At 36.0% G+C, this 20,526-nt stretch overlaps 1 protein-coding gene across 2 annotated transcripts in view; it reads left to right on the plus strand.

The window, feature by feature from the left end:
- Window positions 1–20,526, plus strand: part of LOC111142469 (spire type actin nucleation factor 1) — a 179,976-nt gene that overhangs the window by 75,885 nt on the left and 83,565 nt on the right. For both annotated transcript variants that reach the window (XM_022495643.1, XM_022495644.1), the window contains exons 3-4: window positions 2,235–2,468; window positions 11,460–11,585. In XM_022495643.1, coding sequence (XP_022351351.1) covers window positions 2,235–2,468; window positions 11,460–11,585 — 360 coding nt within the window. The remainder of the gene's footprint in view (window positions 1–2,234; window positions 2,469–11,459; window positions 11,586–20,526) is intronic.

Consider the following 20,526-nt stretch of genomic DNA (forward strand, 5'->3'; position numbering starts at 1 on the left):
GGACAGTTAGCATGTAGCCCCTTTCAGGGATGTCCCTGAAGGACAGTGCTGAAGGGAAATCCAGTGGGCAGAACTTTGAAAAGTATACCTGGTTGTGTACTTTGCTTGGAGGGAATATGATTGCCATATTGGTGAAAAGGAAATCTGGGGAATAGATATGTGGATAGACTTCTCTGGGCAAAAAAAAAAAAAAAAAAAAAAAAGTGAAGATATTTGTCTCAGGTGAATGCTCACCAAAGAGTGACTTCGTTACAGAAGGATTTTATTTTATTTTATTTTAAAATTTTTATTTATTTGACAGAGAGAGAGAGAGAGAGATACCACAAGTAGGCAGAGAGGCAGACAGAGAGAGAGGGAAGCAGGCTCCCTGCTGAGCAAAGAGCCCAATGTGGAGCTCGATCCCAGGACTCTGAGATCATGACCTGAGCCGAAGGCAGAGGCTTAACCCACTGAGCCACCCAGGCACCCCAAGAGAAGGATTTTAATATTCAAATGGTTGGGATGACCTGTTTTGTGGACACCAGTCAGCCTCCTTTTCCGGCTACCTTGTTATCACACAGTGAGCTTGTGAACATGGCTACAATGGCAGGGATGGAGACTTTGCAGGAGCTTATCAACGTAGATTTCCATTCACCAGGGTTGACCTAGCTTTAGCCACTGGTGGAGAGCCGATCTGCCATCAAGCAGAGACTAACTCTATGTCCTCAATATGGCACTGTTCCCCTGGGTGATCAGCCAGTCAGCCTGGCAGCAGGTTGAGTACATATGACTGCTTCCACCATGGAAGGGGCGGCATTTTGTTCTTACTGGAAGAGTTACTTACTTTTGATATGGATTTGCCTTCCTCGCATGCAGTGCTTCTGCCAAAACTAGGATTTATAGGGGTGCCTGGGTGACTCAGTGGGTTAAGCCGCTGCCTTCGGCTCAGGTCATGATCTCAGGGTCCTGGGATCGAGCCCCACATTGGGCTCTCTGCTCAGCGGGGAGCCTGCTTCCTCCTCTCTGCCTGCCTCTCTGCCTGCTTGTGATCTCTGTCAAATAAATGAATAAAAAATCTTAAAAAAAAAATCTCATGAGATGTAGATAATCATTGATACTCGTTTTACAGATAAGAAAAATCATGACTAAAATAAATAATTTGCCCTGAGTCAAATGGTTAGTGGTGAAAGTCAGCATTATTATTTTTTTTAAAAGATTTTATTTATTTAGTAGAGAGAGAGAGAGAGCAAGAGAGCGCAAGCTGGGGGACGGCGAGGGGCAAAAGAAGGGCAAGGAGCAGGCTTCTCGGGGATCACGACCTGAGCAAAAGGCAGACACTTAACTGACTGAGCCATCCAGGCACCCCAAATGTTAGCATTTAATCCTAAATCTTTGGCTTCATTGCCTGTGTTCTTCCCCACAAAATAGCTAAGGTGAAATGAGCCATTAACATTGCAAAATAAAATAGAAGGATTGTTTATATATGATTCTTCTGAGCAGAAAAGAAAGGCTGTGTTGAGGAATAGAGTAGAATACCTATATTGGCAGAAGTCTAGAGCATCTGTGAGGGTGATATTAGACAGTGATATATACCTAGTGTTCCTAAAGCAGGTTTATATTTCACAAGGTACTATTGGTGGAGTTGTGGGGGAGGGAGGATTATCTATCCACCACAATGAAATCAGAGTTTGAATAAGTCTTTCATTTGTTTATATCATATGAGAAATATGTTCCAATAATTAAATGGAACTCAATGAGCAGTGTGTAGCTATATATAGATTTTTTTGTTGTTGTTTTAGCTTAAGTTAGCTGCTACTAGTAACTGAGTTTTCAATCTCTCAGATCACCGGTATTTCTATGAAATAGACTTTGATAAACACCGGCATAAGAGTTCTTTGATAGCTCTTTCTGATCTCAGAAATATCTTTTGGAAATGTGGAAAACTAACCTGGTTAGTATTTTATATGAATGGATAATACAGATTTTAGTGTATAGTATAAATCTAAGAAAACAGAAAGAGTTTGTGTATTGTTATATACTGAATTGAAGAAATTACAAAAAAATTCCCATCTGGGATTGTTTTTTAAATGCATAGGTGAGACTTAAATATCCCCTCAAATCTAATTTGTTACCAGTTTCTGAAATGGAATAGATTAAACCTAGCTTAAGTGTCATACTAAATATTTTATGTCTTGCAATTAGCTCTGTAAAGCTGTTTAGTCATCTCCATTAATCACCTTCTTTAATGTCCCTAGGTTATTGAATCTCTGGGAATTGTTATTTATAAAGCACTGGACTATGGTTTGAAGGAGAATGAAGAAAGGGAGTTAAGCCCCCCTCTGGAGCAGCTCATTGATCACATGGCCAATACGGTGGAAGCTGATGGCAGCAATGATGAAGGCTATGAGGCTGCAGATGAAGGCCTGGAAGATGAAGAAGATGAAAAGAGAAAAGTTTCAGCCATCCGGTCATATAGAGATGTCATGAAGGTAAAGAGGCAATTTACATAGTATTTCTTTTCTTTCTTTTTTTTTTTTTTTGAGTTGTAAAATTGCTTTAAAGTATTTCTTTTTTTAAGAGTTGTTATTTCACTTTAGACTTTAAACTGTAGAGAACAAACTAGTGGTTACAGGGGGGTGGTGAAAATAGGTGATGGGATTTGAGAAGTGCCTGTGTTGTGATGAGCACCAGGTGTTGTACGCTTGAAACTAATATTATACTGTATGTTAACTAAGTGGAATTTAAATAGAAACTTTAAAAAAAAAGCATATGGGAAAAAAGTTATAAACTGAAAAAAAAAGTAAATGGGAATTAAGCATCTAATAAAAGGTCTTAGATCTTCAGCTATTAGTGAAAGGAATAAGGAACTAAAACATTCCTGGTTTTGTGATTTGTTCACAACCTCAACATGGCCGTTTTTGTTTTTAAGATTTTATTTATTTATTTATTTGAGGGACAGAGAGAGAGAGAGAGAGAGAGCACATGAGACAGGGGAAATCAGATGCAAGACTTGATCCCAGGACTCCAGATCATGACCTGAGCCAAAGGCAGTTGCTTAACCAACTGAGCCACCCAGGTGCCCAACATGGCTGTTTGTGATTGAATTATAACTCTCAGGAAACCCCTTTTAGATATCATATATGCCTTAATATTACATATTATACACTAACTTAACCACATGATGTCTTCAGTTGACCTGCATTTTCCTTTTTTATGGAATAAATAACAATCGTGATCCACTAATTTATATGACGATTCTGCATCTGAAATATCACAGCTGTTTGTTTTACTTTGTTTTCTTGACCTACTTAGTGATATTTATATGTAATGAAACAAGTTTTATAGCTTGAATGAAATTTTCTCCTTAAACTTTCTGTTGTACTTGAAGGACATAATGCCAAATGCACAGATTAAAATTAAGATTTGTCAGCTTAGTTTTAAAAGAGCATTCTGTTTAGAGTTATTTACATATGATGTTTACTAGATTTTGTAAGCAGTGTTGCTTATATATCACTTATTTTCCAACTTTTTAAAAAGTGTCCTATAGACAAGAATAGAGAGAAACCTTGAAGACCGTACTTTTCAGGTGTACTGCAGCATACCCTGCTTCTTGTCCCTTCTTAGATCATAAATCTCCTGAGAACTCTAGAACAGGACTCTACAGTTATGATGCTTATGAAATTCAGATATATTCTTTAGCTCTTTTAATACTTGAAGTACTTTTCATTTTAAATTAACAGCTTATGCAGGTAAAATCCTCATATATGCACAGATTGAAAGTTCACACATTTTATTCATTTTATATTTTCTAGATGTTAAAATATATTTTGAAATATGTACACTTAAAGGCCAGATAAAACTTTCTACAGCCCACAAATAACCTATTCGTTCCATTGTTGACCAATGATAATGATAAAAAGTGAAGAGTAGAAAATTTTCCATTAAGACATAAACATACTTATGCCTTTAAAAAGCTTTTTGGTAGGGAGGATGTAGGGGGCAGTGAACAGGGAGTGGTGAATGAGGAGGAGAACACCCACCTGACCAATAGAATGGTAGATGTCATTGCCAAATTGCTCTCTTATACTACAGATTTAGAAGATGAGTGCTAGAGATTTATTGGAATCTTACAATTCTTATTCAATGACATTGAATATGTTGACTTATAAAACAAAAATTCTAGGACATTCAGCAATTTGATCTGGTAACTTTCATTTCATTTTTCTATTTTTTAATTTGAGCTATTTCATCTTGCCTCCTACCTATGTTACTGCTATCATAATATGAAAAATAATTAAAAGGGTGTTTACATATCATAAAACCCATTATTCATGGCCATATAGTGATACATAGAGTTTGTGGTTTGATTAGTGTGTTAAAATCTCCAGTTAGTAAACTGTAACCGATTTCTTGTTTACTTTGTAGAAAGGGAAGACAAGAATTAACTAAAGGAATATAGCTGCTTTTTACTTTTTTGAAGTGGAAATATGAAACTGTATTTGAATAATATAAATAATAGAATATTTAGAAGCTTGGAGATTGCTTGTTTTTAATTCTTAGTGAACAAGACCTCTTTAGTGTGTAACTTCTTCCCTGAATAGTCATTCTTATTCAACTAATATTGTAATTTATTTTTTAACATGATATTAGTTGACAATAACACTCTGAGGTGGATTGGGAAGGCATTTTTATAACCATTTTACACATGGAAGAACTAAGGCTCACTTCTCCACTTCATAAGACAGAGTAAGGGAGAAAAAGGGTACATGGTGGATAATGCAGAGTTTGGTAACTGTAAAAGATGGTTTTGTTGTATGCTTACTATATACCATGCTGTATGTGTAAATACTTTAAAAACATTACTTTCTTTAATATAAAAGTAATACATATTGATTCTAGAGTAGAGTGCATAAGAACCTGGCTTAGATCTAGAGGTAGACTCCTTGGGTTTGACTCCAGTTCTGCTGCCTTAGCTATGTGATTTGGGTAAATTACTCAGCTGTTTTAAATCTCAGTTTCCATATCTATCAGTTGGATTGTTGTTAGGATTAAATGAAACGATGCATTTAGGAACAAAGAACAAAATAAAAATCAAGCAGTTCATGGACACTGAAATAACCACTTGGATTATTTCTCCTCTGTCTCAAAGGAGATTTTGCGGAATTTGATTATTCTTTGTGAAGTTTTTAAAACATATTCTAAATTGTGGTAAAATACACATACAACTTATCATTTAAATTAAAGTGTACAGTTAGTGGCATTAAGTACATTCACAGTATTGTTCAACCATAACCACTACCTGGTTCCAGAACTTCTTTATCACCTCAAATGGAAACCCCATACTCATCACTTCTTACCCTTCACCTTTCAGCCCCTGGCAACCACTAAATCAGCTTTCTGACTTTGTGGATTTCTGTATTCTGGGAATTTCATATAAATGGAATCATACAATATATGACCTTTTGTGTCTGGCTGCTTTTACTTAGCATAATGGTGTTAAGGTTCATTATTCCTTGTTATGAATGAATAAGATTTCACTATCTGTATATACCACATTTTGTTTTTCCATGTATCAGTTCAGAACATTTGAATTGTTTCCACTTCGGGCTAATATGTATGGTTGCTGGTATGAACATTGATATACAAGATTTTATTTGAGCACTAGCTTTTTAGACTTTTTAATAAACAGTTGACCCTTGAACAATGTAGGGGTTAGGGACATTGTCCCCCTGCACAGCTGAAATTTGCATACAGCTTTTGATTCCCCAAAAACTTAATCGCTAAGCAAGCCAAGTGTTGACCAGAAGCCTTACTGATAATGTAAACAGTCAGTTAATACATAGTTTGTGTGTTATATGTATTATATACTGTATTCCTACAATAAAGTAAGCTAGAAAAAATGTTACTAAGAAAATCATACAGAAGAGAAAATACATTTACAAATACAAGACTGTATTTATATTTTAAAAATCTGCATGTAAGTGTACCTGTTCAGACCCATGTCGTTCATATAATCTACCTAAGGGTGGATCTACCTAAGAGCAGTTCAGACCCATGTTGTTCATATAAATCTACCTAAGGGTGGAATTGTTGGAGCACATGATAACTTTCTGATAAATCACCAAACTGTTTTTCACAGTGGCGGTACCATTTTACATTTCTATCAGCAATACACAAGGGTTCCAGTATCTCCACGTTTTCATCAACATTTATTTTCCATTTTTGGTGGTGGTTTTTGTAGCCATCCTACTGGGTCTGAATTGTATGTCATTGTGGTTTTGACTTGCATTTCTCAAATGACTAATGGTATTGAACATCTTTTTATGTGCTTTTTGGTCAGTTGTATATTTTCTTTGGAAAAATGTCTGTATAAGTCAATTTTTAAATTGAGTTGTCTTTTTGTTGCATTTAAGAGTTCTTTATAGGGGCATCTGGGTGGCTCAGTCAGTTAGGCATCTGACTCTTGGTTTCAACCCAGGTAATGATCTCAGGGTTTTGAGATGGAGCCCCATGTTGGGTTCAGCACTGGGTGTGGAGTCTGTTTGGGATTCTCTCTCTCCCTCTTCCCTAGCTTCCACTTTCTCTCTCTTTTTCTCCCTAGTAAATAAACTTAAAAAAAAAAGAATTCTTTAAAATTCCAAATTATAGACCTTATCAGATATCTGATTCACAAATATTTTCTCCCATAATATGGGCCCTTTAATTCCCTTGATGTACAAAAACTTTTAATTTTGTTAAAGTCTAGTTTATCTATTTTGTTGTTATTGGTTATGCTTTGGTCATATCTAAAAAATCATTACCAGCTCCATGAACAAGAAGGTTTATCCCTATGTTTTCCTCTGAGAGTTTTATACTTTGGGCTGTTATATTTATGTCTCTGATCTGTTTTGAGTTAATTTTTATATCGATAGTATGAGTTAAGGGTGAACTTCATTTTTCTGTATGTGGATATCCAGTTTTCTTAACATCATTTGTTGAAGAGACTGTTCTTTTTTCATTTAATGGTCTGGGTACTTTTGTCAAAAATTAATCAACCAAAGATATATGGGTTTGTTTCTGAACTATCAGTTCTATTCCGTTGATGTATATAGGTCTTTCCTTATATACACATTGATTTGATTACAGTAACTTTATAGTGAGTTTTGAAATTCAACCTGTAAGTCTTCCAACTTTGTTCTTTTCAAAATTGTTTTGGCTATTTGAGGCCCCTTTTAACTCCATATGAATTTTAGGATCAGCTTTTCTGTTTCTTGAAAAGAAAAGAAAAAATCATTGGTATTAGGGATTGCATTCAATGTCTAGATCGCTTTGTGTAGTATTACCATTTTCACAGTATTAAGTCTTCCAACCCATGAATATGGGCCCTCTTTCTATCTAGTTGGGTCTTTCAGCAATGTTTTATAGTTTTCAGTATGTATATCTTGCACCTCCTTGGTTAAATTTATTGCTTGATCATTTTTTTTAAGATTTTATTTATTTAGGGCGCCTGGGTGGCTCAGTGGGTTAAGCCACTGCCTTTGGCTCAGGTCATGATCCCAGGGTCCTGGGATCGAGTCCCGCATCGGGCTCTCTGCTCAGCAGGGAGCCTGCTTCCCTCTCTCTCTCTCTCTCTGCCTGCCTCTGTCTACTGTGATCTCTCTCTGTCAAATAAATAAAATCTTTAAAAAAAAAAAAAGATTTTATTTATTTATTTGACAGATCACAAGTAGGCAGAGAGGCAGGTAGAGAGAGAGCGGGGTAAGCAGGCTCACCGCTGAGCAGAGAGCCCAACGCAGAGCTCGATCCCGGGACTCTGAGGTCATGACCCAAGCCAAAGGCAGAGGCTTAACCCACTGAGCCACCCAGGTGCCCCTCTTGATCATTTCTTAATACTTTTATAAATGGAATTGCTTTCTTGATTTCATTTTCTGATTATTCATTGATACAGAAATATACCTCTTTGTGTATGTATCCCACAACTTTGCTGAAATTGCTTATTACATAACTCTAATAGTTCTTTGTGGATTCCTTTGGATTTTATATATGCATAGGATTATGTCCTATGCATTTTTAAAAAACATTTTTAGACCTAGATATTACCTTTACACCAGTGTCATATGGCATTTATCTTTCTCTGACCAACATACTTTGCTTAGCATAATACTCTGTAGTTCCAACCATGTCATTGCTAATGCAAGATTTCATTCTTTCTTTTGGTTGAGTAATATTACATTGTGTAGCTTGTGAGATTTTTGCTTTCATGCTTCCTGATAAATCAGTTCTTAGCCTTCTTTTGGGTACTGTGGAGAGTATTTCTCACTGAAACCCAATATAATTTTCTTGAGAAGAGTATACTTTATTAAAGATAGTAATCTACCTAATAAATTGCATATGATACTTACTACAAATGAAAACAAAGTCCAAATTATGAAAGGTAATATAATCTACAAAGATATCTTTTACTCTCCAATGGATAGAAATTATTAAAATATAATAAAATATATATTTTCAGTAATTGAATTCAAATATCAAATTTACTGAATATAGTGAAGAATATAGGGGAGAACTCACAGCTTTTTAAAGTAAATGAAGTACCTTATGTGTCTGATAGCCATTTGTATGTCTTCATTGGAGAAGTGTCTGTTCATATCTTCTGCCCATTTTTTGATATGATTATCTGTTTTGTGTGTGTTGAGTTTGAGGAGTTCTTTATAGATCCTGGATATCAATCTTTTGTCTGTACTGTCATTTGCAAATATCTTCTCCCATTCCGTGGGTTGCCTCTTTGTTTTCTTGACTGTTTCCTTTGCTGTGCAGAAGCTTTTGATTTTGATGAAGTCCCAAAAGTTTATTTTGGCTTTTGTTTCCTTTGCCTTTGGAGACATATCTTGAAAGAAGTTGCTGTGGCTGATATCGAAGAGATTACTGCCTATGTTCTCCTCTAGGATTCTGATGGATTCCTGTCTCACGTTGAGGTCTTTTATCCATTTTGAGTTTATCTTTGTGTACAGTGTAAGAGAATGGTCGAGTTTCATTCTTCTACATATAGCTGCCCAGTTTTCCCAGCACCATTTATTGAAGAGACTGTCTTTTTTCCACTGTATATTTTTTCCTGTTTTGTCGAAGATTAACTGACCATAGAGTTAAGGGTCCATATCTGGGCTCTCTACTCTGTTCCACTGGTCTATGTGTCTGTTTTTATGCCAGTACCATGCTGTCTTGGTGATCACAGCTTTGTAGTAAAGCTTGAAATCAGGTAATGTGATGCCCCCAGTTTTATTTTTGTTTTTCAACATTTCCTTAACGATTCGGGGTCTCTTCTGGTTCCATACAAATTTTTGGATTATTTGCTCCAGCTCTTTGAAGAGTACCAGTGGAATTTTGATTGGAATGGCATTAAAAGTATGGATTGCTCTAAGCAGTATAGACATTTTAACAATGTTTATTCTTCCGATCATGAAAAAATGTTCATCATCACTAGCCATCAGGGAGATTCAAATTAAAACCACATTGAGATATCACCTTACACCAGTTAGAATGGCCAAAATTAGCAAGATAGGAAACAACATGTGTTGGAGGGGATGTGGAGGAAGGGGAACCCTCTTACACTGTTGGTAGGAATGCAAGTTGGTGCAGCCTCTTTGGAGAACAGTGTGGAGATTCCTCAAGAAATTAAAAATAGAACTTCCCTATGACCCTGCAATTGCACTACTGGGTATTTACCCCAAAGATACAGATGTAGTGAAAAGAAGGGCCATCTGTACCCTAATGTTTATAGCAGCAATGGCCATGGTCGCCAAACTGTGGAAAGAACCAAGATGCCCTTCAATGGACGAATGGATAAGGAAGATGTGGTCCATATACACTATGGAGTATTATGCCTCCATCAGAAAGGATGAATACCCAACTTTTGTAGCAACATGGACGGGACTGGAAGAGATTATGCTGAGTGAAATAAGTCAAGCAGAGAGAGTCAATTATCATATGGTTTCACTTATTTGTGGAGCATAACAAAAGGCATGGAGGACATGGGGAGTTAGGAGAAGGGAGTTGGGGGAAATTGGAAGGGGAGGTGAACAATGGGAGACTATGGACTCTGAAAAACAATCTGAAGGGTTTGAAGAGGTGGGGGGGTGGGAGGTTGAGGGAACCAGGTGGTGGGTATTAGAGAGGGCACGGATTGCATGGAGCACTGGGTGTGGTACAAAAACAATGAATACTGTTATGCTGAAAATAAATTTTAAAAATGATTAAAAAAATCTACTTCCCCACAAAAATAAATAAATAAAATAAAAAAATAAAGTAAATGAAGTACCTTAAAACATAACTATAGTACATGGAAACAAAATTATTACTTTACAAAAGTAAAATTATTCCCATGCACTAGACTCATGATAGAGTGTCTTTCCAATCTAATAAATTAAATGATGTTTGATTTTTCTAAATTGTTGTGTATGATGCTAACTTGCTCTTTTACCCACCAGTAGTTTGGGGGTTATGGACTATGTACAGTAGAAGACATTGGGACTGGAGCTACCTCCAGTGGAATTATTCTGCCCTCCACCCTCTTTGTTCCAGTCACCGTTTACTGATGATCTACTTGTCAATCTGATGGGTTTTCTTTTTCTCTCCTTCTTTCTTTCTTTCTTTTTCTTTCTTTCTTTCTTTCTTCCTTTCTTCCTTTCTTCCTTTCTTTCTTTAAGATTTTATTTATTTATTCGAGAGCGAGAGAATGATCAAGAAAGAGAGCACTAGTTAGGGAGTGTGGGGGAGGGGCAGAGCAGAGGGAGAGGGAAAAGCAGACTCCCTGCTGAGCAGGGAGCTTGACACGGGTTTCAATCCTGGTACTGTAGGATTATGACCTGAGCAGAGGGCAAATGCTTAACTGACTGAGCCACCCAGGCGCCCATGTCTTTTTACTGCATTACACAATTCAGTATGTATTGGGATGAGCCTGGGCTTTAGAATCTTGTAAGACTATATTTAATTCTTCTCTCTCATGTCAGCTTTCTGACTGTGGACAAGTCACGTGAGTCCTCTTAGCCTTAGTTTCCTTTGCTATAAAATGGAGATAATTCAGGGTTACACTGAAGAGTAAATGCTATTATGCTGTATTTTGACATGTCAAATACAAGTACTTGGCATGGTAAAAAAAAATTAATGATAGCTATTAAAACACCTGTGTTATGATTAATACTCAGTAAATGGTATTTCCCTTTCTGCTTGCAACCAAAATTTTACAAATGTCCTATCATTTTCAAATAGAAGCTAGCGAATTCTATGAAGTTCATCTGTGCTGTTGGATGTTTGTCAATAGAGCACTTTTTCCATATAATTGTGTAGATTTTACTGATGGTTTTGTGATGCATTAGGCTTTGGATGCTGGGAACTGCCTTGCTGTCTGATATGAAAATATGAATATATGGGATATGTCTATTTTTAAGGTACTAAAATCCCAAAATAATAAATGAGCATTATTATTTTATTTTCCTCTTCTGTAGTTATGTGCTGCTCATCTTCCAACTGAATCAGAGGCACCAAATCATTATCAGGCAGTATGTCGTGCACTGTTTGCAGAAACAATGGAACTGCATACGTTTCTGACTAAAATTAAGAGTGCAAAGGAGGTGAGTGCTACTATTTTTTTGTTATTGGCATTGTGAACAATTAACCTGAATTTTCAACACTGTCCATCATAATATTTACAATATTTATTACCATCCTGTTGATGAGTGCTGAAAATTATTTAGGAAAGAATCAACTTAGGCAAAATTAATTAAATCTTTTTTTAATTGGAGTATAGTTGACATATATATAATATAAGATTGAACAATTCTATATAGTACTCAGTGATCACCCTAAGTGTACTGTTAATCTCCTTCACATCTTCCCCTCTGCCAATCATCAGTTTGTTCTCTGTAGTTAAGAATTTATTTTTTTGTTTGTCTCTTTTTCCTTTGTTCATCTGTTTTGTTTCTTAAATTCTACATGAGTGAAATCATATGGTATTTGTCCTTCTCTGACTTATTTGGCTTAGCATTATGCCCTCTAGATCCATCCATGTTGTTGCAAGTGGCAAGATCTCATTCTTTTGTATGGCTGAGTAATATTCCATTGTATATCTGTACCACATCATCTTTATCCAGTTATCTATCTATGGACACTTGGGCTACTTCCATAATGTGGCTATTGTAAATAATGCTACAGTAAACATAGGGGTGCATATATCTTTTTGAATTGCTGTTTTCCTATTTTTTTGGGTTAATACCCACTAGTGGAATTACTGGATCGTGCGGTAATTCTATTTTTAATTTTTTGAGGAACCTCCATATTGTCTTCCACAGTGGCTGCAACAGTTTGCATTCCCACCTACAGTGTACAAGGGTTCCTTTTTCTCCACTTCCTTGCCAATGCCTGTTGTTTCTTATATTTTTTATTTTAGCCATTCTGACAGATGTGAGGTGATATCTCATTGTGGGTTTGATTTTTCATTTCCCTGATGATGAGTGATGGTGAGGATCTTTTCATGGTTCTCTTGGCCATCTGGGTGTCTTCAGAGAAATGTCCATTTATGTCTTCTGCCCATTCTTTTAATTGGATTATTTGGTTTTTTTTTTCCTTTGTTAGTTATGTAAGTTGTTTATATATTTTGAATTCTAAACCTTTATTGAATATGTAATTTACAAATATCTTCCTCCATTTGTTACCTTGTCTTTTAGTTTTGTTGATTGTTTCCTTTGCTGTGCAGAAGGTTTTTATTTTGATATAATCCCACTTACTTATTTTTGCTCTTGTTTCTCTTGCCTCAAGAGACAGATCTCCAAAAATTTTGTTATGGCCGATGTCAGCAAAATTACTGCCTGGGATTTTTATGGTTTCAGGTCTCATATTTAGGTCTTTAATGCATTTTTAGTTTATTTATGTATATGGTGAAAGACAGTGGTCCAAGTCTCTTTCTTTTGCACAGAACTGTTCAGTTTTCCCCAATACCATTTGTTGAAGAGACTCTTTTCCCATTGCATACTCTTGTCTCCTTTGTCAAAGATTAATTGACCATATAATCATGAATTTATTTCTGGGTTTTCTATTCTGTTCTCTTCTTTATATTTTTATCAGTGTCTTTGCCAGTTCTGTACTGTTTTGATTACTGTAGCTTAATAATATATCTTGATATTTGTGATTGTAATACTTTTGATTACTGTAGCTTAATAATATATCTTGATATTTGTGATTGTAATACTTTCAGTTTTGTTCTTCTTTTTCAAGATTGCTTTGGCTGTTGGAGGCCTTCTGTGGTTCTATATAAATTTTAGGATTATTTGTTCTAGTTCTGTGAAAAGTGCTATTGGTATTCTGATAGAAATTGCATTAAATTCTAGTTTTGTCAGAAGTGCTATTGGTATTTTGATAGAAATTGCATTAAATCTATAGATTGCTTTGGGTAATATGGACATTTTAGCAATATTTGTTATTCCAATCCATGAGCGTGGAATATCTTTCTATTTGTGTTGTCTTCATTTTCTTTCACAGTTTTCAGAGTACAGATCTTTCACCTTATTTGTGTATTCCTAGGTATTATTTTTGGTTTCATTGTAAGTGGTATTGATTTTCTTTTCTTTTTGGGGGGGGATTGTTTTCTTAATTTCTCTCTCTGCTGCTTCATTATTAGTGTATAGAAATGCAGCAGATTTCTGTACATTGAGTTTGTATCCTTTGCCTTACTAATTCATTTATCAGTTCTAGTAGTTTGGGGGTAGAATCTTTAGTGTTTTCTATATATAGTGTCATGTCATGTGCAAATGGTGAAAGTTTTACTTTTTCCTTACCAATTTTGATGTCTTTTATTCCTTTTTCTTGTCAGATTGCTATGGCTAGGACTTCTAGGACTATGTTGAAAGAAAGTGGTGAGAGTGGACATGCTTGTGTTGTTCCTGATCTTAGGGGAAAAGATCTCAGTTTTCAGCATTGAGTATGATATTAGCTGTGGGTTTTTCATATATGGCCTTTCCCTCTAAATCTACTTTGTTGATGATTTGTTATCATGCATGGATGTTTACTTTGTTAGATGCTTTTCTGCATCTGTTGAAATGATCATATGGTTTTTATCCAGAACTTCTTGATGTGATATATCACATTGATTGATTGATTCATGAATATTGAACCACTTTTGCTTCCTAGGAATAAATCCCACTTGATCATGGTGAATGACTTTTTTACTGTATTGTTGGATTCTGTTTACTAGTACTTTGTTGAGGATTTTTTGCATCTCTGTTCATCAGAAATATTGGCCTATAGTTCTCTTTTTTTGTGGTGTCTTTATCTGGTTTTGGTGTCAGAATGAATCTGGAAGCTTTCCTTCTATTTTTCGGCAGTACTTTGAGAAGAATAAATATTAACTCTTCTTTACATGTTTGATAGAATTTACTTATGAAGCTGTCTGGTCCCGGGCTTTTGTTTGCTGGGAGTTTTTAAATAACTTACTCAATTTCATTGCTGGTAATTCATTTGTTTGAATTTTCTGTCTTCCTAATTCAGTTTTGGGAGGTTGTATGTTTATAGGAATTTATGCATTTATGCATTTCTTTCAGATTGTCCAATTTGTTGGCATATAATTTTTGATAATATTTTCTTGTTCTTTGTATTTCTGTGGTTTCAATTGTTATTTCTTCTCTTTCATTTCTGATTTTGTTTAAAATTAATCTGTTCTTAATTTTTTTAATCTATTGTTTAAATGAAAGTGTGTGAATCCATTTTATAAAACAGATTTTTGTAAAGCTTCATTACAAATGAGAAATAAAATGCTACTGATTTAGTTCTGTTTCCTGTATAACTTGCTTCTCACCATCTTTCTGCCACTCTTTCGATTTTAAAAGCTATAATATCTTTTTGGGGAAGGGATAAAGACTCAGGAAGGAGATTACACATTTGAGAATTTAAATATTTTATAGTGCATTTGGATAAATATTTAATGGAGCTGATTGGAATTAATATTAATATAGCTGATAATCTCATTTTTCCTATTTTCTTTCATTATTATTCTTCACTGTCTGAGAATTAAACTGTTATGTGTAGAGTCCAAAGAGAAACACTCTAATTAATTTACATGTTGAATCACCATATTGTATATCATACAGATGGTTGTGAAGATTCATGAGATCTATATAAAGCAGCATAGCATCTGGCACACAGTAGGAGCTCAGTATATGATAGGTGGTGGGTATCATTTCTTTTAGGACTAAAGTACAGAATTTATCTGAAGTACTAGTTTAAACCTTACGATGACAGAATTTGAGGAGGGATACAGTAGGATGTGTAAGAGTGGAAAGAAAATATTAACCTATACTAGCCTAGTAAGACTAATTAATTTGCTCTGGTAGTGACAGATGTGTCATCCAGAACAACCTTAAAGAAATCCATTTTATGTGTATGAATAAGAGCTCTGAGCATTCCTTTTCTGTCCTAGCCTGGATGCTGCTCATAGTTTGTCTTTTTGTTATAGGCCAATGAAAAGCTATGTTTATTTTTTTTAGGTTTTATAGAGTTATAAAGCCTTCAAGGGTGGGAAAGGGTGAACTATGTGTTATTTGAAAAATAATTATAAATACATCATGGGCTAGCTTTTCCTCTTGGACAGAACCAGAGGATATAAGATCCAATTAAATGCTTCAGCGTAAACATCCAAAAGTACATCCTCAATTAAGGTTTAGTAGGAAAGATTACCTTTAGAGCTTGTCATTGTCTTCCGCAGCTTGTTAAGTTTGAGATTGCCTTCTCCAGAGAAACAAGTGTTATTTTTAGGGTATAAGTATAGTGCTATGGGGTTAATAGAGTAAATTAAATGCACTGTTGAAGTCCTTCCAACACGTACTTCTGAGCTTTAAGAGTCATGTTAATAATTGTTTTTTTCTATTCTGTTCCAGTAAGCTAAAAAAAAATTTTTTTTTGCTCTTAATTAGAACTTTGTCAAACATGTTCCAAGAAAGAAATTTAAACATTTTCAGAGTTTATTTAAATAAAAATCTCACAAGCAGAGTAAAACAACAGAGGCTGGTGGCTGTGTGGCAGTACCCGCAGAGACTGGCCTGGCGCTGACCAAGGCTGGGGCCCCTGAGACCGTTCCAGCCCCATCTCACCACGTCATCCTCTGGCACCATCCCAGATTTAGCTCTCTGTAGATTCTGGTTCTGTCCTGTTTTCTCATCTCCTACTCTGTTTCCTTACTTTTTCCTTTTTTCTCTCTGGAAACTGCTCCATTTTTAAAGAGGACTCCTCAGTGCCCTCAGGCTCTTCTCAGAATGCTCCCTTCCCTGAGGGTAGTGCTTTCTGCTGCTTCCCTCTCTTGGGAAGCTGCTCTCTGGCATAGCTTCCTATCTCTGCCCCGCAGGGATTGGTAGGTATGAAGGTTGGTAAGATTCTCTCTCTCCTCTACTGCTTCCAAACAACTGCTCTTCTTGTACAGAAAACCCGTGCTGTCCACTTCTGTTATTTTTTTTCCAACTATTTGGTATAGATTTTATCAGTCGACTTTGTTTCTGATACATACATTTCCAAACCTTTAGGCGGAATAGAAAATTGTTTCTTTAATACACTGTCTGATTTTCTGTAAAGGAAAAATATATATTTAAAAATATAGTTAAAATGTATAATATATATTTAAATATCTCCATATATTATTATACATATATACATTATATAATATATTATTATATATTATGTATGAATGTAATGCATATTTATATATATTTATATAATGTATAATAAAATAATATGTAGAATATATAATACATTATATATAATATACATTAAATATCTCCAGATATATTTTTATCTCCAAGTTTTGGGGTTTTTTTCCCCCAATTGCATGCTTAACATTATTTATTTATTTTAATTAACTTATTTTTTATTATTATGTTCAATTAGCCAGTCTATAATACATCATTAGTTTTTGATGTAGTATTCAATGATTCATTAGTTGTGTACCCAACAGTCATCTGCCACCATCTTGTGTGATTTCTTTGATAAAAGAAACTATAGCTCTGTATCCTTGACTTCCCCTCTACTTCACTACTGTGCTTACCTGAACACACTTAAGGCCTTGTAAGCACCTGTGATTATTCTACCTTGGAAATCCTGGGCTCTCATTCCCCCTTCCTAACTGTAACCTCTGCCCCATCGGAGCTCTAGCCCTCACTGCTATCTGAGACCATCTTCCAGTCTCTTGACTCCCCCATTTTTCTCCCAGTTTATCAGCCCTTCCTGGATGTACTTCCTTTCCTGGGTGGACTGGTTCAGTCACTTTACCAGGAGTTCGGGTCACATGTCCAACCTGGATCGTTATAGTAGCCTCCCACCAGTCCCCTCATCATTGTGAATCCTCTTCATCAGTTTCATTTTTCACAATTGTTCATGAGTGGTTCTTGTCATCACAGGTCTGACCCAAGGAGTCCAGCCCAGGCCCCTCCCTATGTGTGACCATAGGCTTTCATAGGCTAGGTGAAACTGCCCTCCCACATTTGACTTGGTACACAGCCAGAGTTCTGCACCCTGGCTTTCTTGAGGGAATGGCAAGGCAATTGAGCATCCCCTCTGGGCCAGCCATGCTTATCCACATACCTGCATCCCTAGCCCAGGCACCTTCACCAGGGCCTTGACTGACATGCTTTCCTCCCCTGTAAGTCAGAACTTTCTCTTCTATCCTTTCTTTACCTCCCACCAGTCCTCAGGTCCATAAAATGGTGAGAGTGTTTCTTGATATTCTTTAAATTGAACATAAAAATTCATTTACTAATCTTGATAAGGTAAGTTATAAAATATATGTGGAAATCCTGACACTTAAGAACATTCTGTACCATTTAATTACAGAATTTATATTACATAAATTGCTTGTCAGCACTGAGGTTTTAGAAGTAAACTCTTATCCTGGTCCAGATGGATTTTTTTGCCCTCTGCAATGTATGCTGCTTTCTTGAAATTACAATTATTTCCATATGTGTTCATGTATGTATGGTGGCCATTTTAAGAGCACTAAATTCACACTCATACTAAAATACTCTGTTAATATGATGTTTTTTTCTAAAAATCTTAAAATACTTATACTTCATTGCATTTCACAGATACTGTGGGTTTTGTTTATTTTTTAGAAGTTAAAGATATGTGGCAACCCTGTGTCAAGCAAGTCTATCAATAACATTTTTCCAACAGTATTTGCTCACTTCTTGTCTCCATGTCACAGTTAGTAGTTCTTGCAGTATTTCAGAATTTTTCATTCTTGTCATATTTGTTATGGTGATCTGCGATGAGTTATCATTAATGTTACTATGGTAATTGTTTTAGGGCACCACAAACTGCCCAGATAAGACAGCAAACTTAATTGATAAAGGTGTATTCTGCCTATTCCACCGACTGGCTATTCCCCATCTCGCTCTTTCTCCTTGGGCATCCTTATTCCCTGAGACACAATAATATTGACATTAGGCCAATAAATAACCCTGTAAGGGCCAGTAAGTGTTCAAGTGAAAGGGAAAGTTGCATGGCTCTCACTTTAAATCAGAAAGCTAGAAATGATTAAGCTTAATGAGGGAGGCATATCAAAAGCTGAGATAAGCTAAAAGATAGGCCTCCTATACCAGTTAGCCAAGTTGTGAATGCAAAGGGAAAGTTCTTAAAAGAAATGAAAATGCTACTCCAGTGTATATATTAATTAAGAAAGCAAATGCTGTTATGGAGAAAGTTTTTTTTTTTAATCTTTTTTTTTTTTAATTTATTTTCAGCATAACAGTATTCATTGTTTTTGTACCACACCCAGTGCTCCATGCAATCCGTGCCCTCTCTAATACCCACCATCTGGTTCCCCCAACCTCCTACCCCCCCACCTCTTCAAACCCTTGCAGATTGTATGGAGAAAGTTTTAATGGTCTGGGTAGATCAAACAACATTCCCTAAAGCCAAAGCCTAATCCAGAGCCAGGCCCTAACTTTTCAATTCTTTGAAGCTAAGAGAGGGAAAGAGGATGCAGAAGAAATGTTCGAAACAAGTAGAGATTGATTCATGAAGTTTACGGAAAGAAGCCATCTCCATAACATAAAAGTAGAAGTTGAAGCAGCAAGTGTCGCTGTAGCTACAGCAAGTTACCTAGAAGTTCTAGCTAAGATAGTTGTTCTTCTGTTGGAAAAAGATGCCGTCTAGGACTTCCACAGCTAGAGAAGAAAAATCAGTGCCTGACTTCAAAGCTTCAAAGGACGGGCTGACTCTCTTGTTCATTGCTCATACAGCTGATGACTTTGCATTGAAGCCAGTGCTCATTTACCATTGTGAAAATCCTAGGGCCCGTAAGAATTATTCTAAATCTACTCTGCCTGTGCTTTATAAATGGAACAACGAAGCCTGAATGACAACACATCTGTTTACAGCATGGTTGACAAAATATTTTAAGCCCACGGTAGGACCTATTTAAAAAAAAAAAAGATTCCTTTCAAAATATTATTGTGTACTGACTGGCCACCCAAAAGCTTTGATAGAGATGTCCAATGAGATTAATGTTGTTTTCATGCCTCCTAACATAACATCTATTCTGCGGCTCATAGATCAAGGAATAATTTTAACTTTCAAGTCTTATTATTACTTGAGAAATACATTTTATAAGGCTGTAGCTACAATAAATAGTGATGCCTCTTATGGCTCTGCATAGAGTCAATCGAAAACCTTCTAGGGAGGATTCCCCATTCTAAATGCCATTAAAAACATTCATGGGGAGAGGTCAAAACATCAACATTGCCAGGAGTTTGGAAGAAGTTGATTCCAACTGTCATGGATGACTTTGAGGGGTTCAGGACTTCAGTGGAAGTAGTAACTACAGATGTGGTGGGAATAACAAGAGAACCAGAATTAGAAGTGGAGCCCTGAAAATGTGACTGAATTGCTGTAATCTCACTGTAATGAAACTTTAATGGGGGAGGAATTGCTTCTTATGAATAAACAGAGGATGTGGTTTATAAAAAATTGTTTTATTTGAGTGGAGTCAGCACACAATGTTACATTAGTTTCAGAGGTACAGCATAGTGATTGGACATCTGTGTATGTTGTGCTTTGCTCACCACAAATGTAGTGACCATCTGTCACCACACAACACTATTATAATATCAGAGAGTGGGGTTTTTTGTGATGGAACCTATACCTGGAGAAGATGCTGTGAATTGTTGAAATGACAACAAAGGACTTAGAATATTACATAAACTTCATTGATAATGCAGCGATGGGGTTTGAGAGGACTGACTCCAGTTTGGAAAGAAGTTGTACTGCAGGTAAAATGCTATCAAATGGCATCACTTACTACAGAGAAGTTGTGAAAGGAACAATCACTTGATGCAGCAAATTCCAGTGTTGTCTTATTTTAAGAAATAGCCACAGCCACCCCAGCCTTCAGCAGTCACCACCCTGATCAGTCAGCAGCCAGAGCTGCGAGGGAAGGACCCTCTGCCAACAAAAAGATTATGACTTGCTGAAAGTTCAGATGATATTTAGCATTTTTTAACAATAAAGTATTTTTAAATCAAGGTATATCCATTGTCT

This window comes from Enhydra lutris, unplaced genomic scaffold (assembly GCF_002288905.1).
Source record: "Enhydra lutris kenyoni isolate GAN:26980312 unplaced genomic scaffold, ASM228890v2 scaffoldscaffold8, whole genome shotgun sequence".
Lineage (NCBI taxonomy): Eukaryota > Metazoa > Chordata > Mammalia > Carnivora > Mustelidae > Enhydra > Enhydra lutris.